Here is a 24,698-nt window from a genome sequence, read left to right as displayed (position 1 = left end):
AGAGTCAACCATGATCACGTTGGACAACAGAGTGGGCTCAATATATCGAATGGCCTACACATGCTCCTATTTTCTATATTTCTTTAACCTTTTAAACAGAAATATTGTTGGGAAATGTTTGAAGTAAATATATTTTATAGCCCCTTCATATAGATGTAGTTATTTTGTTTAAATGCTAAAATTAACTTGATCAATGATGCGAAGCAAGGAGTGACAATCTCAGGCTAAATTTGCGGATGGTACAAAGTTAGTGAAGGTAACAGAACTAAAGATGAATGGGGAAAGACTTCAATGTACCATGTTCCAGGCAGACAAATGACAAGTAAATTAAGTGTAAACAAATGCAGAGTACTTCACCTGGAGGCAGAAAATCCTGGATAATTTCTTGACTGAAAAGCAAACACTGTGTTTGGAAAGTGAAAGATCTGGGATCCAGATTGATAGGCAGTAAATGGAAGATATTATAACAGTGTTAAGGCACCAAGCAAAGAAAATCATATGTTGGAGAGAATTAGGAGGTCAATATTACGGGCCTAGTTAATGAGAAAATCCTGCCAATTTATACTGCAGTGCAACCACAGTATTCTATACTGTACAGTTTTGTTCACCTCAATTTAGAAATAATATTGCTGTTAATTGCATATCAATTTGGTGTTAATTGTATTTGAGTGGTGGATATTGAGTGGGGAATCATCAGTGTTGTTACATGTTGGTTAGAAGTGCTCATCGTGCAATTTGCAACTTTGTAAATAAAGCCTTGTGCATAACGATGAAGCTTCAGTGTTGTATCTTTCACCATCTGGCTATCTGAGTTATAACAGTTCCAGCTACTGAAAAATCATAGACTACAGGAACAAAAGTGATGAGGGAATGGACGGATCTGAATATGAGTAATTACGTAAACTGAGCTCTTACTGGAAAAGAGAGGATTCAGAGATGATAAATTGCTATTTTAGGATTCTCAAAGATCTGTAGATCATGGTGAGCAGTTTCACCTTGGCCTGGACATAAAAAAAGAGGATGCAGACTCTGTTTGATGTATGGAAAGGATTGTAGTACTGGTGGAGGACATTTGGCCCAAGCAGTCTATGCTGGTGGAACAATTATTCAGATCTCACCTTTCAACTCTTGTTCTGTAGTGCTGTTACAGCATATCAAGAGCATATTTTTAGATATGATGAGGGTTTCGGCCTTCAGGTGATGAGTTTCTGATCCAATCACAGCTCAAATCCCCTGTAATCCTTCCATGAATTACTGTGTCCCTTGGTTATTGATGTTGCCACAAATGGGAATTCCTACTCACTGTATTCAGGCCCTTCATAATTTTCTATATACGTATCAATTAAATTTACCCTCAACTTATAATATTGTTTCCCATTGCTGAAATTCTCATTCTTTCCAACTTGCTGATTAACATCTCCTATAGTCTTTCTCCTATCCTTCCTATCTTCCAATGACAAGAACTGTGTGCAGTACTATAGCTGTGGACTGAGTGGTGTTGTATGCAGTTCTAATATAACCACCTTGCTCTTATACTGTATGCCTCAGCCAATAGAGGGAAATGTCCCATATGCCACCTTGACTGTCTTACCTAAATGCAAAACAAATTCTGTGCAGTGAGTAAGTGGTAAGTTTATATAACCAACTTCCTTTGCATTAGAGTTGATTCATCAAATGCACGTTAGGATTTTTTCAGAAAACAACATTTTGGCAGACTGAGTAGAGTGATTTGAGACGAGATATGGTAAGTGCTGAGGAGAAAAAGGTGACTTTAGTCCTATGGTTCCCAAAGCTTTCCAGTGCTGTCTTTGAGTAAAGCAAAGAACTGTAGAAATCTAAGTACTGCGGATGCTGGAAATCTGAATCAAGGCAGAAATTGCTGGAGAAACACAGCAGGTCTGGCAGCATCTGTGGGAGGAAACCAGAGTTAATGTTTCAAGTCCAGTGACACTTTATAAGAACTGATAACAGTGAGAAAAAAGTGGTAATGCATAGATGGAGGCAGAGCCTGGAGGAACAGAGATGTGAAAGATATTGGCAAACGTGGCAGAAGAGAAGCTAAATAAGTGATAATGAGAGCTGAGGGGTTTAAAGTGGTCCATATCATGTGATAAAATTCAACTAAGAGGGTCTGAGAATGGCTTGGCTATGCTGGAAATAACCCATGTCATGACAGTATGAGGGTGTAGGGATGGGCAAAAAAATATGGAAGGGTGGAATCATGCTGCAAAGTTATTGAACTCTATGTTGAGTTTGAGAGGCTGCAGAGTCTCCAAATAGAAAATGAGATGATGTTCTTCAAGTTTGCTTTGAGGCTAATTGGAACACTGCCTGCGACAGAAAAGTTGGCCAGGCCACTGGAAGCTCAGGAAGGAAAGATTGGCCTGGGTGGTGTATTGAAGTGGCAGGTGACTGGAAACTCAGGATCTTGTTTTTCACAGACAGAAAGCAGTCACCCAGTCTGTGCTTCATCTCCCTAATGAAGATGATAATTTTCCTAATGTAGTCTAGGACTGCCATAGCGTTAAGGCTTTAGATGAGGTGGGATTTGTTAAGTGTGTTCAGGTAAGTTTCCTCAAGCAGTGAGTGGAAGGCCCTACTCGGGAAGGGGCAAAACTTGACCGACACTTGGGGAAATAGGGCAGGACAGGTGACTGAGGTGACAGTGGGGAGCACTTTGGGTTCAGTGGCCATAATTCTATTATTTTTAAAATAGTTATGGAGAGGGACAAAACTGATCCACAGGTTCAAGTTGTAAATTGGGGGCAAGGTGAATTTTGATGGGATTAAACAAAGTTTTCAGGGGTTGATTGGAGTACTTTGTTTGCAGGCAAGAGGACTTCTGGCAATTATGAGGCTTTTAAAAGTGGGATAGCTAGAGTTCAAGGTCTGTATGGTCCGGGGAGGGTGAAGGGCAAGGTTGTCAGGAATAGGAAACCCTGGATGACAAGATATTAAGGCTTTGACCAGAAAAACGGAGGCATGGCTCAGGTGCAGACAGCTGGGATCTAGGGGATACAGAAGCTTACTGAAGAAAGGTGGTACAATGGCTCAGTGGTTAGCACTGAGCCTCACAGCGCCCGGGTTCGATTCCAACCTCAGATGTGGAGTTTGCATGTTCTCCCCGTGTCTGCATGGGTTTCCTGCGGGTGTTCCAGTTTCTTCCACAGTCTAAAGCTGTGCAGGTTAGATAATTTCCCATAGTGTTCAAGGTTCTGTAGGTTAGGTGCATTTGTCAGAGGAAATGTAGAGTAATAGGGTAAGGGAATGGGTTTGGGTGGGTTACATTTCGGAGGGTCGGTGTGGACTTGTTGGGCCAAATAGCCTGTTTCCACACTGTAGGGATTCTATGATCTTATAAGCAAATCAGGAGAGCGAAAAGGGGATAGAGATAACCTTGGCTGAGAAGATTGGATTAATCCAAAGGGGTTCTTTAAGTATAGTAAAGGAGAAAGGATAACTAGAGAGAAAATAGGACCTCTCGAGGACCAAAGTGGGCATGAATGTGTGGAACCACACGACATGGGCAGGGTCCGCAATGAATATTTCTCCTCTGTGTTTACTATGGAGAAAGACATGAAGACTTGGAAACTTGGGGAAGTTAGTGGTGATAACTTGTGAACAGTCCATATCACAGTAGAGGAGGTGTTGGATGCATTAGACAGTATGAAGGTGGATAAACCTTCTGGTCCTGACCAGATATATCCAAGAACACTGCAAGATGCCAGAGAAGTAATTGTGGGGGCCTTGGTTGATACTTTGCATCATTGTTAGCCACGGATGAAGTCCCAGAAGATTGGAGGGTAGCGAATGTTGTCCCCTTACTTAATAAGGACTGTATAGAAAAACTTGGGTACTGAAGACCAGTAAACCTAACATCAGTGGTAGGTATGTTACTTGAGAAGATTCTGAGAGATAAGATAAACATGCATTTGAAAGACAGGGTTTGATTAGGAGTAATCAGCATGGCTTTCTGTATGGGAGATCATGCCTCAAAAATTTGTTAGCGTTCTTTGATGAAGTGGCCTGGAAGGTTGATAAGGGCAGGACAGTAGATGTAGGCCAAGTGGATTTCAGTAAGGCATTTGATAAGGTTCCACATGGTAGGCTGCTCTGGAAGGTTAGATCGTATGCAGTCTAAGAAAGTTGGCAAATTGTGTACACAATTAACTAGATGGTAGGAAGCAGAGGGTAATAGTGAAAGGATGCTTGTTGGGCTGGAGGCCTGTGACTAGTAGAGTGCCTTGGGTCAGCGCTGGGCCATTACTAATTGTTATGGAGTCATAGAGATGTACAACATGGAAACAGACTCTTCCATGCCGTCTAGATATCCCAACCCAATCTAGTCCCATCTGCCCAACCTGTCCATGCTGACCAGATATCCCAACCCAATCTAGTCCCACCTGCCAGCACCTGGCCCATATCCCTCCAAACCCTTCTTATTCATATTCCCATCCAAATGTCTCTTATTTCTTATTAAGATCACAACTTAAATATACTCCTACTTCCTTTATACTCTTCTAAGGATTCACTCGATCTATCCTGTCTGTACCTTACATATGCTTCCTTCTTTTTCTTAACCAAACCCTCAATTTCTTTAGTCATCCAGCAATCCCTATACCTACCAGCCTTTCCTTTCACTCTAACAGGAATATACTTTCTTTGGATTCTCATTATCTCATTTCTGAAGGCTTCCCATTTTCCAGCTGTCCCTTTACCTGTAAACATCTGCCCCCAATCAGCTTTCGAAAGTTCTTGCTTAATACCGTCAAAATTGGCCTTTCTCCAATTTAGAACTTCAACTTTTAGATCTGGTCTATCCTTTTCCATCATTATTTTAAATCTAATAGAATTATGGTTGCTGGCCCCAAAGTGCTCCTCCATTGACACCTCAGTCACCTGCCTTGCCTTTTTTCCCAAGAGTAGGTCAGGTTTTGCACCTTCTCTAGTAGGTACATCCACATACTGAATCAGAAAATTCTCTTGTACACACTTAACAAATTCCTCTCCATCTAAACCATTAACACAATGGCAGCCCCAGTCTACGTTTGGCAAGTTAAAATCCCCTACCATAACCACCCTATTATTCTTACAGATAGCTGAGATCTCCTGACAAGTTTGTTTTTCAATTTCCCTCTGACTAGTAGGGGGTCCATAATACAATACAAAAGGTTATCATCCCTTTCTTATTTCTCAGTTCCACCCAAATAACTTCCAGGATGTATTTCCGGGAATATCCTCCCTCAGGACAGCTGTAATGCTATCCCTTATCAAAAATGCCACTCCCCCCTCCTCTCTTGCCTCCCTTTCTATCCTTCCTGTAGCATTTGTATCCTGGAACGTTAAGCTGCCAGTCCTGCCCATCCCTGAGCCATGTTTCTGTAATTGCTATGATATCCCAGTCCCATGTTGCTAACCATGCCCTGAGTTCATCTGCCTTCCCTTGTTAGGCCCCTTGCATTGAAATAAATGCAGTTTAATTTATTAATCCTACCTTGTCCCTGACTGTTTGACTCGCTTCTGTTCTCAACTGTACCAGTCTCAGATTGATCCCTTTCCTCACTATCTCCCTGGGTTCCACCCCCCCCCCCCCCGCCACCTTACTAGCTTAATTCCTCCTGAGCAGCTCTAGCAAATTTCCCTGCCAGTATATTAGTCTCCTTCCAATTTAGGTGCAATCTGTCCTCCTTGTACAGGTCACTTCTACCCCAAAAGAGATTCCAATGATCCAAAAATGTGAATCCTTCTCCCATACACCAGCTCCTCAGCCATGCATTCATCTGCTCTATCCTTGTATTCCTGCTCTCACTAGGTCGTAGCACTGGGAGCAATCCAGATATTACTACTCTCGAGGACCTCCTTTATAAATTTTTGCCTAACTTCCTATTATCTGTATCAATGATTTGAATGAGAATGTATAAGACACGGTAAGTAAGTTTGCTGATGACACTAAAATAGTTGGAGTGAGAGACGGTGAGAGAGGTTGTCAGAAATTGTAGCAGGACCTTAACCAGCTGGGGAAGTGGGCCGAAAAATAGGAAATGGAGTTTAACATAGATAACTGTGAGGTCTTGTGTTTTGGAAAGTCATATCAACATAGAAGTTTCATGGTGAATGGTAGGGGCTTAAGGAGTGTAGAGGAGCAGAAGGATCTTGGAATTCAAGTGCATGATTCTCTGAAAGTGGTGTCACAGGTAGACAGGGCAATGAAGAAGACTTTTGGCACACTGGCCTTCATTGGTCAGGGCATTCAGTATAGAAATTGGGAAGTTATTTATAGTCGTACAGGATGCTGGTGAGGCCACACTAGGGTATTGTGTTCAGTTTTGGTCATCTTGTTATAGGAAAGATGTTGTTGAACTGAAAAGAATGTAGAAGAAATTTACAAGGATGTTGCCAGGACTCAGGGGTGTGAGTTACAGGGAGAGGTTGGACAAGCCAGGACTGTTTCTTCAGAGCATAGGATTCTGAGGGGGGAGTCTTATACACTTCTTTAAGAACATGAGATCATAGGTGAATGCACTCAGTCTTTTTCCCAGGGTTGGAGAATGGAGGACTAGAGGGCATCAGTTTAAGGTTAGAGGGGAAAGAATAAAAAGGAACCTGAGGCGCAACGTTTTTACACAGAGTTATTTGCATCTGGAGTGTGCTGCCAGTGGAAGTCGTTGAGATGGGTATGTTAACAAAAGGCACTTTGAGAAATATATGGATAGGAAAGGTTTAGAATGATATGGGCCAAGTTGAGTTAGCATTAATGGACATTTTGGTCAGCATGGCCAGTTTGTGAACAGTGAATGCAGCAGACTAGGTTGAATGAAATGCAGGGAATGCGCTGTTTCACATGGAATGTATATGGGGGCAATGGATGGTGAGGAGGTAAGGAGATAATGAGGGTCAGGTTGCATGAGAGGTGTTGGGAATGGAGGAGGAGTGGATCAGGAGTTCCTGGAGGGAACGGTCACTGCAGAATGCTTCAAGGCAGGTGAGGGGAATATGTGTCTGGTGGTGGCATTCCACTGGAGGTGGCAGGAATAGTGGCATATGATCCTCTGGATGCGGATGCCAGTAGGCTGCAAAGTGCAGAATGGACAACTCTATTGTTATGGGAGGGAAGAGAAAGGGCAAGATGGATGCGTGGTAAATGGATCAGACATAGCTGAGGGACTGTGATATCACAGCAGTGTAATGTGGCTCAGGTATGGACAAGACTGGCAGCTTAATGTTCCAGGATACAGATGCTATAGGAAGGAATGAAAGAAGGAATGAGAGGGGTGGAGTGGCATTTTTGATAACATTACTGGTTTACTTAAAAGGAGAATGTTTCTGGAATCTGTGCAGAAAAGTTATTTGTGTTGAACTGAGAAATAAGAAGGGGATTGTATTTTAGACACCCCCCAGTAGTCAGCGGGAAATTGAGAATAAGGAGATCTCCGTTACCAGTAAAACTAATAAGGTGGTTATAGTAAATGTTTTTTCAACTTTCCAAACATAAACTGGGACTGCCATAGTGTTAAGGGCTTGGATGGAGAAAATGTGTTGTGTGTTCAAGAAAATTTTCGGATTCAGTATGTGAATGTACCTAATAGGTGTGAAACCTGACCTACTCTCGGGAAATAAAGTCGGGCAGGGACTGAGGTGTCTGTGGGAGAGCACTTTGGAGCCAGTGACCATAATTCTATTAATTTAACGAAGTGATGTAAAATGATAGACTGGATCTAAAAGTTGAAGTTCTAATTTGGAGGAAGGCTAATTTTGATGGTTTGAGGTAAGACCTTTCAAAAGTTGATTGCGGTTGGATGTTTGCAAGTAAAAGTGTGGCTGGAAAATGGGAAGCCTTCAAAAGTGAGATAATGAGAGTCCAGAGATGATAAGTTCCTGTCGGGGTGTAAGGCAAGGCTGATAGGTGCAAGGAATGTTGGATGACTAGAGAAACTGAGGTTTTGGTTAAGAAAAAGAGGGAAGCATATGTCAGATCTACACAGCAGAGATTGAGTGAATTCCCGGAAGAATACAAAGGCAGTAGCAGTATGCTTAAAAGGGAAATCAGGAGGGCAAAAACGGTGATATAACATAGCTTTGGGCAGATAGGGTTAAGGAGAATCTGAAGGGATTTTAGAAATACATTCAAGACAAAAGGGGTGACTAGGGAGAGGATAGGGCACCTTAAATATCAGCAAGGCCACCTAGTTGGAACTGCAGGAGATGGGGAAGATTCTAAATGAGTATTTTGCTTCAGTGTTCACTGTGGAGAAGGATATGGAAGGTAGAGAACATGGGGAAATAAATGAGGTGTCTGTCGGGGAGCACAGAGAAAGATAAGCTGGATGCCTTAAAATGCATAAAGGTGGATAAATCCCCAGGACCTGATCAGGTGTCCCCTAGAACTCTGCGGGAAGCTAGGGAAGTAATTGCTGGACCCTTTGTTCAGATATTTGTATCATTGATAGTCTCAGGTGAGGTGCCGGAAGACTGGAGGTTGGCTAATGTGGTTCCAATATTTAAGGAAGGTTGTAAGGAAAAGCCAGGGAATTATTGACAGGTGAGCCTGACATTGGTGGTGGGCAAGTTGTTGGAGAAAATCCTGAGGGACAGGATTTACATGTATTTGGAAAGGCCAGGACTGATCAGGAATAATCAACACGATTTTGTGCGTGGGAGATCATGTCTCACTAACTTGATTAAGATTTTTGAAGAAGTAACAAAGAGGATTGATGAAATTTACCTTTATGCATTTTAAAACGCCCAGCACCACCTCCTCTGTAATATGGACACTTTTCAAGGTATCACTGTTTATTTCTCCAAATTCTCTAGCTTCTATATCCTGTTCTACAGTAAATACTGACGTAAAGTACTTGTTTAATATCTCACCCATCTCCTGCAGTTTTACACATAGGCTGCTGTGTTTTCTTTTGTTTTGTTTATCCTGTTTCTGCACATGTTTAATGCATTATAATTTTGCTTTGGTGTTTTAGCCTGAATGATGTGATCTGACAGTGTGGTGTTTGTACACTTAGTGTGGAGCCATTAGTGCTTGTTTGTCGATCTCTGCATAATCTCACAGCATCACCTTATCCAGATATTGCCAGAACCACGTTTTTCTCCTTCATCTACTGCACACTTCAGCTACCTTTCCCTGTCTACTATCAAGGTCATATTCCATTGACCATAAGATTCAGCAGTATGCTGCTTGTTAAGTTCCTTGCACGCACCACCACAAGCTACAAATTATTTATCTGCATTCCTATCTCTGCTGTTTCTCTGCCAAGTTATATTGTTTTTGTTTTTGACTTAGGTCCCTGTTTATAAATCTCTTCCCACGCACAAAGTAGCTCAACAGTCTCTTCAACCTGGGTATCCCTCTGTTGTTCGTGAACTGAATTAGGTCTCAATGTAATTTTATTCCAAGAAACTGCTCTTTAAATCACCTCACCATTCCTTACTGGTCCACTCTCCTTCTGTCTTGCCTGCTTCATCTGGGAATCCTTCAGTTCAGTTGAGCTTCCACTTTCTCCTCCTCCTTTCAATTTTCTTTCTCCTCTTTCAATTTTCTTTCCTGTTTTCTTCAACTGAACATTTGTCTTTTCATCTATCTCCCACTAAATTGCAGAGACAGCGAATCTTATGAATTAATATGGCAGCCCACTCAGCATGCATATCATCGATTCTAGACACAAATCTCTGTCTTCCTCGCGAAGAATTTCAGTTCCTCGTCTCCTGGAACATAGTTTGAACTTCAACTGATAGCAGCACACAACCAACCTTAATTCCATAGGCACTTACTTCACCAAAATCATTGCATACCTGCTGAACTTCCTTATTATTTAGATATAATGGTCAAAAGGGCATGGATCTGACAATGTTATTCTCATCTATCAGAAACAACTTTATATTGCCTATTCTCAGCTTCTGGATCTAGCCCCTAGTTTGTCTCACTCTGTACTGCAGCATTGGTGTTCCCTGTAAAAGTTTAACCAATCAAGCAACTGGTTTGTTCTGGATGGTATTAAATTTCTTGAACGTTATTAGAATTGCACTTTAAGTGAGGAGGATTCCAACTTACTGCTCGCATGTGCCTGTGTGGATAGGCTTGGGGAAGATGGGAGGTGAGTTACTCACTGAAGAAATCCTAGTCTCTGACTTGCTTTGGTAGTTACAGTATTTGTATAGATGCTCCAGTCAATTTTCTGATCAGTGGTAATCCCCAAGATGTTGATAGTGGGTAGTGGTCATGTCATTGAATGTCAGAGGGTGATGATTACATTCTTTCTTGTACAAGATGGTCATTGCCTGGCATTGTGTGGCACAAATGTTACTTGGCGCTTGTCAGCCCAAACCTGGATATTGTTCAGGCCTTACTGCATTTTAACAAGGGCTGCTCAGTATTTGAGGAATAGTGAATGGTGCAGAACGTTGAACGTTTTCTTTATTACTGTGCTACAAAAGCCCTATCGTCAACCTGAGCAACTCCAAGATTCATTAAGAGTAGCTGACGCTCATTCGACTTTGCATTTATTTAAGAGCTTGGTTCTTGTGGCACTGTTATAGTGTCCCTCCATCTGAGCCAAGCAGCACGGCTTCAAGTCCCACCTGTTCCAGAGGTGTGGAAGAACACCTCTGAACAGATTAATCAGAAGATACTTATTTAAGAGCCATGATTTTCCCCAGTGGTGATCGGATTATGGACAAGGAATGAGTCCAAGAAGGAAAGGTAGAAACTGGTGTTTATGACTAACTATAGGTTTATAATAAAGCACTTAGTCTTTTGCTGCTTATTTCAACCTACTGATATAGACCAGCAACAGAAAACAGAGACAAGTACGTAGAGTACTGAAAAATCTCAATGGGTTTGGCAATGTGTGGAGAGAAACGTAGACTTAGCATTTATGATACTTCTACCCAACAGCAGAAGTCATTACCAGATTCAAAACACTAATTCTGCCCCCTCTGTAAAAATGCTGTCAGATCTGCTGAATTTATCCAGCATTCTGTTTGTTTCAAATTTTCAGGATCTGCAGTATTTTGCTATTGTGCACTGTTTCATGAGCTTTTAGATTAGATTACTTACAGTGTGGAAACAGGCCCTTTGGCCCAACAAGTCCACACCGACCCGCCGAAGCGCAACCCACCCATACCCCTACATTTACCCCTTACCTAATACTATGGGCAATTTAGAATGGCCAGTTCACCTGACCCGCACATCTTTGGACTGTGGGAGGAAACCGGAGCACCCGGAGGAAACTCCACACAGTCAGTCGCCTGAGTCGGGAAACTATCATAGAATCTCTGCAGACCACCATAATACAGGCAACAATATAAGTTTTGCATGAGACCCAAATGGGAAGATTGTTCCTTGGAAATAGTTTTTTTTTAATCTTTTGAAATTCAGAAAGGGGTTGTGGGAATCAAAACATATATTTCATATTTTCGTAAAACTTAGTAAATTGAAGTGATATTTTCTCAGTTCCACTGAGATGCAGTACTAAACATCATTCGCACATTAGAGAACAAGTGCAATGGACCAAGCCCTCTTACCCTCAGTTGATTAAATTCAGAATAAAAATGAGCAATATGTGCTTTCTCACTGAGCTTCCCCATTAGGAAATCTTTGTTCAGCAATGTTGCCTTTGAAGTGACATTTTTTCACACCTGACAATGGTTTTTATCCTCTCCGACATTTAGGTAAATCAGCAGACACAGCTATTTGGGAACTTGCCTCTCAGCATGCAGTAATCTCATTTAAAGTGACCACATTATATGAAGAGATCTTGAAATAAAATAGTTTATAGCATGCAGTGTGAAAGGATTCCTCATTTATCTCACGTGACTCATTTAAAGCACGCTTACTGTATTTAGGCAGTGTTTTGACTATTACATAACAATCCCCAGGACTGCACTGGCATGCTGGGACTTTGGGAGAAGGCACTTTTAGGTGAAGGTGGATTTTTTTTGTATAAAGCCTCCCTGTACAGTCATGCTCATCTCACCACAGACCTGCTGTGAATTTTAAATTTGGGAGAGTTTGTGCTGATGGGTCCTGCCAACTCCAAACTCTGGGACACAAATAATGTACCAGAAATGATGGGGAATCCAGGATTTAGTGAGAGGGAGAAACTGAAGCAAATCTGTGTTGGAGAAATAGATTGGATTAAAGGCTGATAACTCACTGGGGTCTGATAATCTACATAACAGAGTACTTAAGGAAGTGACCCCAGAAATAGTCAATGCATGAATGATTAGCTTCCAATATTCTTTAGATTCTGGAACTTGGAGGGTGGCTAAGGGAGATAGAGGGAAAAAAAGTTTGCTGCCTGTAGTGGGAAAACGCCAGTGTCCATTATCAAGGATTTTATATCAGAGCGCTCACAAACCGGTGGTAGAATCCGATGCAGTCAGGATAGATTGACAAATCTACTGGGATTCTTGGAGGATGTAACTAGCGAGTTGATCAGAGGGAACCAGTGAATGTGATTTTGACTTCCAGAAGACTTTTGACAAAATCCCACATAAGAAATCAATGTTAAAAAATCAAAGCAATTGGGATTGGGATAATGTATGGAGGTGGATAGAAAGCTGGTTAGCAACAGGAAACAAAGAGTAGGAATAAGTGAGCTTTTTTGAGTGGCAGGCAGGTACTCAGACACCAGCTATTCACAATATCTGTTAGTGATTTAGTAAGAGAACTGAATGTAATATTTCAAAACTTTTAAATGAGACCGATTTGGTTAAAAGGCTGAGCTTGAGGAAGAGGCAGAGATGCTTCAGTGTGCTATGGACAGCTAAGTGAGTGAACAAATCCATAACAGGTGAGGATAAATGTGAGGTTACCCACTTTGGTAGCAAAAACAAAAAAGCAGATTATTATTTGAATGGCTTTAATTTGAGAGCGTGGTGTGTTCAACTAGTCCATTTCATGCATTTGCTGAAAGTAAGCACGCAGGTGCAACAGATGGTAAAGAAAGCAAACTGTATGTTGGTCTTCATGACAAAATTCTTCGAGTACAGGAATAAGAATATTTTCATGTAATTTTAGGGGGAATTGGTAAGGCCATACCTGGAATATTGTGGGCAGTTTTGGTTTCCTTATCTGAGAGAAGATGTTCTTATTATAGGGGTGTGCAACGATGATTACCAAATTGGTTCCTGGGCTGGCAGGATTGATGTATGAAGAGCGATTGAGTTGGTTAGCATTGTTTCACTGGAATTTAGAAGAATATAGGGGTTATCATCGCAACCGATAAAATTCTAACAGCATTCAACAGGTTTGATGCAGAAAGGATGTTCCTGATGGGGGGAGAAGCCCAGAACCAGGGTTCATGGTTAAGTATAAGGGGTAAACCTTTTAAGACTGACACAACAAGAAATTCATTCACCCAGGAAGTGGTGAGCCTGTGGATTCACTACCGCAATAAGTGCTTGAAGCCAAAATATTGTGTGTTTTCAGGAAGGAGGTAGATAAAGGGAGCTAGGAATATTGGAGCTGAGTGGGATTAGGATATTGAGCTTGATGATCAGCCATGATCGTGTTGAATAGCAGAACATTCTTGAGGGGTCTAATGTCCTATTTACTAAAAGAAAGTAATTCTGTGTTTCTGGTTTCAGGGATGTGGATTCGGATACAGGTACACACGACTCCCTCACTTACTGAAAAGTAAACCAGAAGATGCCAACATGCCAAGCCTGCAGAGTGAGTATCAGTAGGTCAGTAATGTCACTGGAGACCTATCCTTATGGGTGATGGCAATCCCCCTTTCCATCAGTTTCCACATTTCTTCAGTGACAGACAAACTAAATGAAGCAATATTACATGGGTTTATTGTCTGTCAAAAATGTTTAATGTTAAGCAAGAGGTATTTTGGGTCAAATTACTTTCCCTGATCTGTTGAGCTGAGTGCTGTTATCACACACAAATCAATATAATTAGTTTTCTTTAACTTCAGGTTACGATAGTTTAAATGTTATAGAACCAGGTTCTCCATCTTGCAACTTCCTGGGAAGAAAACGCACTGCGTTGGCACATCATCCTAGATCGTGTATTAGGTTTCTTAAGTGGGGCTGAAAGGGGTTGGAGTCTAAAATTGACATGTCCTGCTAAAACTAAGTTGCTAGTCAGACCACAGGTGGAGTATTTGCTCCCTTTATCTAAGGAAAATATTACTAGCTTTGGAGGCAGTCCAGAGAAGATTCACTGGGTGATACCGGGAATTGACTTCTGAGCAAAGTTGAGAATGGGCTTTGAAGTATATGACTAGAGGAATGAGAGTGATCTTTCTGAAGCATATAGCGTTCTTAGAGGGCTTGACAGGGTTGATGCAGAGAGATTGTTTTCATTTGTGGAAGAGTCTCGGACTGGAAGACATATTTTCAGAGTGGGGGATCACCCGTTTAAGACACATTAATGAATCTGTAGAATTCATTCTCACTTAGGACTTGCAAATGTGGGTTATTAAATATATTCAAGGCTCAGATAGATTTTTAATTCATAAGGGAGTCCAGGATTATGCAGAAAAGGCAGGTAAGTAGAATTGAGGATTATCAGATCAGCCGCGATCTAATTGGATGCAAGAGCAGGCTCAGTAGACCGAATGGCCCACTTTTGCTCCTACATCTTAATGGTCACAAATTCACAATTGGTATAACACAGGAGGAAGTATTATGGTAGGTTACTTATTTGAAGCTTTATAAAAACTGTCTCCGCTGCTCTTTCATCTCTGGAGCCTCACCTGGGCTCCTGCCATGCTGATGGGATGGGGATCCTACTCTTCTGGTTCCACAAATAGTTCAACAAAAAAAGAAAATCCTAATTTGGATCAAATTGATCCAAAATTTTGTGCAGAAGTGTTGTGTAAGGGTATAACAGTAAGATAAGAAACATCTGATGATCCATAGACTCCATGCTGTTACTGCTTTCAGTACACATGAGTTTTACTTGTTTTCAACAGTCCTCAATCATGATGTATTTTTGTGCAGCTGTTGCAGTCATATGAACGAAATATAAGATTAGCAAATGCTAACTTGCCCTCAACCTGGTGTTAAGTCTCATGCATGACAAAGCAAACTCTTCCAACTCATTCTTCTTCATTTTCAGTTAACACCCTCGAGAATTCGAGAATTGGCAAACCATAGCTTATGCCACCATTGTTGTACTACAGGCCAGGGTGAAGAGGCAGAACCCCAAGTCTGCCCCAGCTGAAATAGGATCAAACCCCACTCTTGGTATTAATGTGATCAATGTGGTAGCTGCCCTGCCATTTGAGCCAAACCCTAGGCGCACCAATCTCACTGCAGAGACGATTAAAACAGATTTTAAATTCTCATGGTCAATTATAGGAAAGGAAAGCAGGCAACTGTCTATCTCATCCTTCAGATATTCAGAAACTAGTCTCGAGCTGCCATTACCATGATGTGTTTTCACTTGGTACTGATCTTTTGTATGATAGAGTTTCCACCTCAGCCAAGATTCTGTCTACCTTTCTCTTGAAGATACACAACATATCAGCCATTACTGCAGAAACTGACAGCTTCCTTTCTTTTAGCTGGGACCTCTTGTTATCGGTGCAAGAGGTGGCCTGAAGGTTTCCTAATAATAAATGCATAACATTGATTTAGATTTGATTTGTCTTCATTTCTTTCTATTTAATAAAGATCATTGAAATTTGATAGCTGCTTTAATGAGTTTAGTAACTATTAAAGGCTGTAATAAATAATTCATAATAAAGGTCAGCAGTTTTGATTGAGATGTGATTGTGATCTCAATGTGATTGAGAGCTCAAACTAATATTGCTGGTTAGAATAGTACATTGTTCTGCCATTAGGTTAGGAGATTTCCTCTTAGGAGTCAAAAAGAAACCTAATCTAGGAAATTCACTCAGTGAAGATAAAATTTGCTAACACACTCTTGATTTCTAGACAACTGTTAGTATGTGGAAGAGCCTACTTTAAAAATCTGCCACTCAGCAGAATTAGACAGATTTGATTGTCTCCTGTGCTTGCTAATAGGACTCTCATCATCTTAGATGTATATGAAAAGCCCCATGATGTTATTCGAAGAACAGGGTAGTTTTATCAATATTTGGAGAGGAAACATCTATTCTTCAACGGACACAACTAAAAATAGATACTCTGGTCATCCAACATCTTTGGAGAGAAGGTGGAATCAATGTTTCGAGTCCAGTGATTCTTCATCATAACTATTAGTAGCTAGCAAAAAGTGATATATATGATGAATGGCATGATGTGGACGTGCTGGTGTTGGACTGGGGTGGACAAAGTTAAAAATCACACAATACCAGGTTAGGGTCCAACAGATTTGTTTGGAAGCACTGGCTTTCAGCACACTGCCCCTTCAGGTGGCTGTGGAAGAGGATCATAAAACACAATTTATAGCAAATCCTGCTTTCTTGCATTTCTGCAGAAACTTCATGTCTGTGTCGATATGTGCGATCTTCTTGGAGATCCTGTCCACTTTGAGCTGTCAGTTAGTGGTGTTGATGGTTTTTATTTGCTATAAATTCTGTGTCTTATGCTCCTCTTCTAAAACTAACTACTGAAGGAGCAGCGCTCCGAAAACCAGTGCTTTTAATTAAACCAGTTGGATTGTAACCTGGTAGTGTGATTTTTAGCTTTATATATGATGAAGACAGTGGAAGGTGAAGAGAGGAGGGAGGAGTGAGCAAATATGTAGAGATGGAGCCCAGAGAGAGAGAGAACGAGAGTTAGATAGACAAAGGGATGGATAATGGTAAGCGCAGACAAAAGAAAAGCTGATAATGGGGACAATAAGTAGGTTAAAAATGAGTTGGGTGTGATGAAAACTGTTCTTTCAGCTTGCACTGAGCTCACTGGAACACTGTAGCAAGCCCAAGGCAGGAATATTGATCAGAGAAATACAGTGGTGTGTTCAAATGACAAGGCAGAAGTGAGGACTGCAGATGATGGAAACCAGATTGTAGATTAGAGTGGTGCTGGAAAAGCACAGCAGGTCAGGCAGCATCCGAGGAGCAGGAAAATCGATGTTTCGGGCAAAAGCCTTCATCAGGAATGACAAGCAATTGGAGGCTCAGGGTCATTTTTGCAGACGGAATGTAGGTATTCAGCAAAGCTGTGGCCCATCTGTGTTTCATTTCTCTGGTCTAGAGGAGACCATATTTGAGCAACACCTAGATTGATTGAAGTGCAGATAAATTGCTGCTTCGCCTGGAAGGGTGTGTCTGGGGCCTGGATAATGAGGGAGAAAGGAAGTAAGCAGGCAGGTATTACACCTTCTGCATTTGTAAACAAAGGTGCTATGGGGGTATGGGGAGAGTTTGGGACTGGAGGAGGAGTGAACCAGGGTGAGCAATCCCTGTGGGAGACTGACAAGGGAGGGGAAGGGCACATGTGTCTGATTGTGGCATCCTACCGGAGATATCAGAGATTGCATTTTACAATCCTTTGGGTGTGTGTGCTAGTGGGGTGGGAAGTGAAGATGGGGAAGTGGGGGGAGACCTTCTCAGTATTGTGGGAGGGAAGAGGAGGGGTAAGGACACAAGTGTGGGAGATGGGTCAGACCCAGCCCGAAGGCCTGGTCAACAGTGGTGCTGGGGAATCCTCGAGTGAAGTATCCTTGCAGGAGGTTTTGATGTCCAGAAGGTCATGATCCAGAGGCCAGTTCACTGAATGGAAGTTCTTTGAGTTTAGAATAGTCATCACCTGACAATGATAACCAAGCCAACAATTAGTAGTGAGGGTATGCTGATGGATTTAGCATCCTTCAGGAGCTCTGAGTTGGTGTCCTTCTCCTGCCAAGTGGTGCGGAGAATATTGCTGAGATAACAAAAGGTTGAAACCATCCAGCCTTCTCTCCTGCCTACTATATGTTGTTCAAGTCTCACCATTGTGAAAGAGTGCACTGAGGACACAAGCTTGCTTTTGTTGCAGTTTAGTGTTCTCGTTCAGGTTGGTGTTTTTCCACACGCACTCACTTGGTTTGGAAGTATCAGCTACAGTTTTTGCAAAGATTTTAGCGTCAAGTAACAGGTTGCTGACAGTGGGGCTCAGACACACGTGGCTATCAATAACCTCCAGCATCATATTGTCAATATATCTACAGTATATATGGAATGTTCAATATGTTGGGAAATGTGGTATTTAGTATGTATAGCTATCACTGATGGTCACAACAGCAGCCAAATGAATCTTGTAAATTTGTTAACTAATGGCTGTGACCAAGCAGCAGACTGTCTGTATTGGAGTTTAAATCATGTAAACTAATGAGTTCACAGTCTATTTTGGCACCACTTAGTGTACATTCATGTCACACCTCAGTACACTGAGTTAAAAATCACACAACACCAGGTTATAGTCCAACAGGTTTAATTGGAAGCACACTAGCTTTCGGAGCGACGCTCCTTCATCAGGTGATTGTGGAGGGCTCGATCGTAACACAGAATTTATAGCAAAAATTTGCAGTGTGATATAACTGAAATTATACATTGAAAAATTGATTGTCTGTTAAGCCTTTCATCTGTTAGAATGCAGTGACAATTTCACTTCTTTCATGTGTAAATCACAAAACCCTTCTTTTTAAAGTTGCATTCTCGGGTTAGCTGTAAAAAATGGTGATAGCTAGACAATATGTTGAAGGTGTTAGCCCCCTGTGTTCTCTGTCTATGACCTGATGTTTAGATTGATTCTAATCTAAAAAGTGAGATAACAGTGTTTTACATAAATCCATGCAGTTTTTGAGCTCAGAGTTCTACATGAATGTATGCAGTTTTTGAGCAACGTGCAATGTAACTGTGCAATACAAATTCACCCCACAAAATATATGTGTGTGCATGTGGGTCTTTGTGTGTGTGTGTAGTGGGTGCACAGTGTCTTAAGTCTGCGAGGGGGTGCATGTGTGAGCGTGAAAGGGTGTGTGTGGGTGTCTGTGTGCGCCCCAGTCCAACACCGGCATCTCCAACTCAGTACACTAGTTCATTTGCCCCAGCTCTGTTCATATTGATGAAGTTGTCTGCCTCTTTTACCTGCCAGTTTGAAGGGTCATGTTGAAGTGAGTTCAGATAGGTCCGAGGGGAAGTAACATCCTGTCACCTGTAGCGCAAAATGCTCATTACCTAATTTGCAGGATGTGCCTGCCGAAGTGAACAGTGGTGTAAGTTATTCGACTGGTTCCACTAGATCACTTTCAGGAATCAACAAAAAAGCTTTCTTTCTCACTCACTCCTTCATATGTAAAATCAGAAGGGTCTTTCACAATGCAAGTTGTATGAAGTCTGATGGGAAGACTGGGTTTAAATAATAGTCTTTCCCTTCTGTGCTTCTCTGCGCTGTTATAATCTGGCATTAATTTATCAGATTTATTTGGGGAAGCCACAAAATGTGAGAAATATACCTCTGTTGGATGGTTGTCGTTGCTACATGTTTTTGGTTTGGGATATGTTTGCAGGACAGAATAGAGACAGCTCTACAGTGTGACTAATGAAAGCTTCACCTGACTGTGGAGTTCTTTATGCGGCAGTAGAGATGCAACCCTGCTCCTTATTGAACTTGTTCTGTACATAACCTGTTGCATTGAATTGGACATCATAAAGGAATAGTACCCTGCATGTACCTTTTGTTATATGTCACTTGGTAATGCTGGATAATAACTTAGAGTGCTGCAAGTGTTTGGTTGGGACATTGAATATAAGAGTGAGGAAGTGATTTTACAGCTTCATAAAACTTTAATTAGGCTGCACTTAAGAATATTGCATTCAAATTCTGATCAGCACATTAGAGGAACAATGTGAAGGCTTTGGAGAGGGTTCAGAAGAAGTTTATCAGGGTGCTGAATTAGAGGGTATAGTATAAGGAAAGACTGGGCAAATGAGGGTTGTTTTCTTTGGATTGGCAGAGTCTGAGGGGAGACCTGATAAAAACGTTTATCAAATTGAGATGCATAGAAAAGGTTGACAGTCAAGATCTTTTTCCCAGAGTTGAAATGCCTAATACTAGAGGGCATGCATATAGGGTAAGAGGGGGAAAGTTCAAAGGAGATATGAGGGACAAGTTTATTACACAGCGTGTGTGGTTGGAGCCTGGAACGCACTTCCAGGGGTAGTGCTGGAGGCAGATATGATAGGGGCACATAAGCACGTGAATAAACAAGGAATTGAGGGAATGTGGACCTTGGGCAGATAGAAGGGATCAGTTTAATGTTCCCATGTTGTACTGTTCTAGGTTCTGTCATACCACTTGTCCCTCCTCTCCTCTGGAAGAATGAAAATGTGATCCTATCTGGTTTGAACTCTCACGCACAGCAAGGCCATTAAAATCTATACACCCACCAGTATATTTGTGATTTAATTCATCATGATAATAGATTTGCCAGATCTCTTGTCTGCTTGAGAAATATGGTAGCGTTTGACAGTTAGTGCTCCTGTAATATTAAACTTTGCCGATCAGGGGTTAGTGCATGCTCTTCACACTGTGTGTTCCCAAAGGAGCTGCAACTAGATTGGAGCTGTGGTGAACTGCGTGCAGCCTTCTCCAACCCATTCATGCATTGTCCAAATTGCCTAAAAACTCAAAGGGTGTTCGTTTCACAGGCAAGTTAGCAGCAACTTTCCAGGATAATTTGGGCACTCTGTTAAGGCTTGCCACACCAGAACCATTGTGAGACTTCTTGTTGTAAAGGTGACTGAAAGCTTGGCATTGATCAGCTGTGCTATCATCTCATCAATTGTACAATGCATTTTGTGATAAATGTTCCAGGAAAGGCATTACCACCAGTTATATTGATTAAAGCCAAAGGGATTTCCAGATAGTGATAGAAACTGGCCAATGTACAGCAACTAATTACGGGGTTTTAGCAAACACGTAATGCACTCTTTTCACTTTGACTCCATTTCCCTGAATTAGCTCAATCATCAGACTGTAGCTTTTCACGGTATGATCACTTCAGCTATTGTTCACTGCAAGCTAAAAATTGACGTAGTTGCTGCGGAGAGGTGAAGCATGGTCACAAGCCCATCAGTCTACGTTGTATTGCTACTTGTGTATTTGGAAACCATTTTGCATCTGTGAGAAAGGGCATGAGAATTGCAGCTTTCATCTCCTCTTCCATAATCCTTCTATTATGAGTGTCAGTATTAAAGGTTTTGCTTCCTGTTATGATTCCATGCAACTAGTCCCAATGATGTGAGGGACTGTTCTGTGCTTGGATGGCTTTAAAAACATTTTTTCACTTTTTTGTGCAAGGGCTAATACTGACAAATTGAACTTGTGTAGTTCTTTTAGAAGTACTGAATAAACAGGCAGACTCAATGCCAAATTCAAGGGGAATAGCAATTTACAGCATGTCGGAAAAGAGGGTAGCGATTAGTTAGTGTGGACTCTTAATTGGTTGAGATCTTAACATAGGGAATCCAACAGGGAATAGTTTTCCCTCAAGTTTTTGTTTGAATTTGAAAAAATATGCAGGATGTAATTAATTGAAGTGTTGTCCTAGCAAATACACTAGAAACACTATTCTGAGGTTTTGTTTAATTGAAGAAGGCGCATTTTACCTGTTGAAAATGCTCTAGAAATCCTTCTTTAAATCTCCCCATCTTCCTTTAAGACATTTCTCAAAGTCTATCTATCTAAACAAATCTGTCCTAATGTCTCATAGTCTTTGTGTCATTCAGCATGGAAACAGACCCTTCAGTCCAATCAGTCCGTGCCAAACATAATCCCACATTAAACTAGATTCACCTGCTTGCTACTGGCCCACATCCCTCCAAACCTTTCTTATTCATGTACTTATCAAATGTCTTTTAAACATGCAATTGTGCTCACATCTACCTCTTCCTCAGGAAATTCATTCTCTGGATGAAAAAAGTTGCCCCTCATGTCTTTTCAAATCTCTACCTTCTCACCTTAGAAGTGTGCCCCCGGACTTAAAATCCCCATCCTAGGGAAAAAATAGCTATCATAACTCTACCTATACTTCCCATTATTTTATAAACTTCTGTCAGATTGCCTCTCAACCTCTTACACTCCAGTGATTTAAAATGCCCAGCCTATCCAGCCATTCTTTATAACTCGAACCTTCCATACCTTCTGGTAATCTTTTCTAAACCCTGTCCAGCTTAATAATATCCTTCCTATGACTGGACAACCAGAACTGGACACAGTACTCCAGAGTAGGCCTCACCAGTGGCCTGTACAAGCTTGACATGACTTCCAAACTTCTATACTCAAAGGACTGAGCAATGAAGGCAAGCCTGCCAAACATCTTTTTAATCACCCTGTCTATATGTGACGCAAACTTCAAAGAATTATGTACTGCACCCCTAGGTCCCTCACATTTATCCAGATTGAACTCCATCTGCCATTTTTCAGCCCATTGACCCATTTGATCAAGATCCCTTTGTAACTTTAGAACGCCTTCTTCATTATGCCACCAATTTGGTGTCATCCACAAGCTTATTAATCGTGCCTTCTATATTCTCATCCAAATCATTTATGTAAATGACAAACAAAAGAGGACCCAGAACCAATCCATATGGAACACTTATGGTGATAGTCCTCCAGTCTGAAAAGGAACCCTTCACCACCACTTTGTGTCTCCTGTCATTAAGCCAATTATGTAGCCAATTGACACGCTCACCCTGAATCCCATGTGACCTAACTTTACTAATTAGTCTACCATGCAGAACCTTGTTGAAGGCTTTACTAAAATCCAAATAAGTAACGTCTCCTGCTCTGTCATCATCAATCTTTTTGGTAACTTCATCAAAAAAGCTCAATCATGTTTGTGAGACACACATGGCTTCATGTCAAATGCGTTAAATTGACAACTGATGTTCTGCATCAAAAATCCATCATTCATTATGTACCTCGTGCTAGTTTTGGGGGTGGGGTTAGTGGGAACAGTCCAATAATTTTTTTTCACAATTGATCTTTTCTCATTTAAACGTTAGAAATATTGGTGGATAGGCAGGGACAGCTGGTTTGAGCTCAGTTCAGCTCCATACTATGTCGGTATCATTACCAGCATTCCAAATTCTCCCCTGTCACCAATCCAAATTATTTCTATCCCAGAGTTTTAAAAGAAACTATCTGAGGGTAGTACAGATTAGATTGATTAGATTACTTACAGTGTGGAAAGAGGCCCTTCGGCCCAACAAGTCCACACCGACCCGCCGAAGCGCAACCCACCCATACCCCTACATTTACCCCTTATCTAACACTACGGGCAATTTAGCACGGCCAATTCACCTGACCCGCACATCTTTGGACTGTGGGAGGAAACCGGAGCACCCGGAGGAAACCCACGCAGACACGGGGAGAACGTGCAAACTCCACACAGTCAGTCGCCTGAGTCGGGAATTGAGCCCGGGTCTCAGGCGCTGTGAGACAGCAGTGCTAACTGCTGTGCCACCGTACCGCTCACACTTGTCTTAATTAAATCTCCCACTATTCCCTTGAACCAGAACCTTTTGCTTTGGATAGAAAATTGCACATAACACTGCTACTTAAGAAAGTTATAAAGAGGAACCAGACAGTTACAGATCAGTTAACATAACATTTGTTGTCAGGAAATTACTTGAGTCTATAATTAACGTTACGTGACTGAACACCTTGAAAACTTTTTGTATTTCTCTGCTGTTGGATTGCTTGTTGGAAAGCTAGCCTTAGTTAGGAAAACCTACAACCATTGAAGTTTTTGGAAGGTCAGTAATATTCTGTTTGGCCCTTGCTACTGGTTTCATCTTCCCCTAGTCAATGTCTCAACTTGAACCAGAATATTGGTAACTCCAATCTGTTCAATTTTGAGTTGAGATTCTGATCATATCCTCTCGGGCACCTGAGTCACATTCACTAATGTTGCTCGCTTCCTACTGCAGGTTCAGATTATCTGTGGCTGAAACTCACCCGAGAAGCAGGACACCTTTGGCACTATATCACAGTCCACCTTAAATTCACAGTTTATTTTTCTGGTGGAGGAGGTTGTGTGCTAAACTCCTAAAACCACAACACAGCAAGCTGTATCACTGTTGGGTAGAAAATAAAAACTCAAGATGCTTAAGGGAGAAAGTGTTTGCTGCATTTATACTTTTGAGGTGTTTGTTGCATAATCTGTTGTGTTTGATCCAGATTCCCCTAATGACTGTAATCTCTGTAAATTAATACTGACTGTTAACTTAGCTTTTCTTCTTCCTCTCAGAACCTTGTCCTTCTACTTTGCTGCAACAACATATGGCTGACTTGCTTCGCTCTGACTCCGAAATGGCAGCCAGTTTCCTGAATAGTGTCCTCAACCAGCTGAACTGGGCCTTCTCAGAGTTCATCGGCATGATTCAGGAGGTAAACACCCAGATACCTTCACAGTCAACTCCAATTCTCTTGCCCATTCTACCTGCTATCTCAGAGTAAAGAAGTGCAATAACATTTTGCAACACCCTGTAATTGTGCAAATGGTAAGCAACTAATGGTGCTTTAGTACATCATACTCCATCTCATTTGCTAACCTGTTCTTTTGAATCTCCAAGGTTTTTACAGCATAAGACTTGTTCCTTCATCAAGGCTTTTCAATTTCTTTCTGTGATGTCTCTTTCTGGAGAGGACACATCAAATCAAAAATATTTCTCTTGTCTCTTGGCCCTTGTCCACCACTACTCATCCACCACCAAAGCATTGTTCCCATTGAAATGGAATCACTGCATTTGTCTCCGATTATATGAAAATCA

General features: G+C 41.4%; 1 protein-coding gene across 1 annotated transcript in view; it reads left to right on the top strand.

The window, feature by feature from the left end:
• The window catches only part of LOC132822416 (E3 ubiquitin-protein ligase RNF123), a 379,484-nt gene that overhangs the window by 187,401 nt on the left and 167,385 nt on the right, over nucleotides 1-24,698 (top strand). The window contains exons 31-32 of the mRNA XM_060835785.1: nucleotides 13,600-13,684; nucleotides 24,176-24,315. Coding sequence (XP_060691768.1) covers nucleotides 13,600-13,684; nucleotides 24,176-24,315 — 225 coding nt within the window. The remainder of the gene's footprint in view (nucleotides 1-13,599; nucleotides 13,685-24,175; nucleotides 24,316-24,698) is intronic.

Source organism: Hemiscyllium ocellatum, chromosome 14, assembly GCF_020745735.1.
Source record: "Hemiscyllium ocellatum isolate sHemOce1 chromosome 14, sHemOce1.pat.X.cur, whole genome shotgun sequence".
Classification (NCBI taxonomy): Eukaryota; Metazoa; Chordata; class Chondrichthyes; order Orectolobiformes; family Hemiscylliidae; genus Hemiscyllium; species Hemiscyllium ocellatum.
This window is presented reverse-complemented; position numbering and strand designations above follow the sequence as displayed.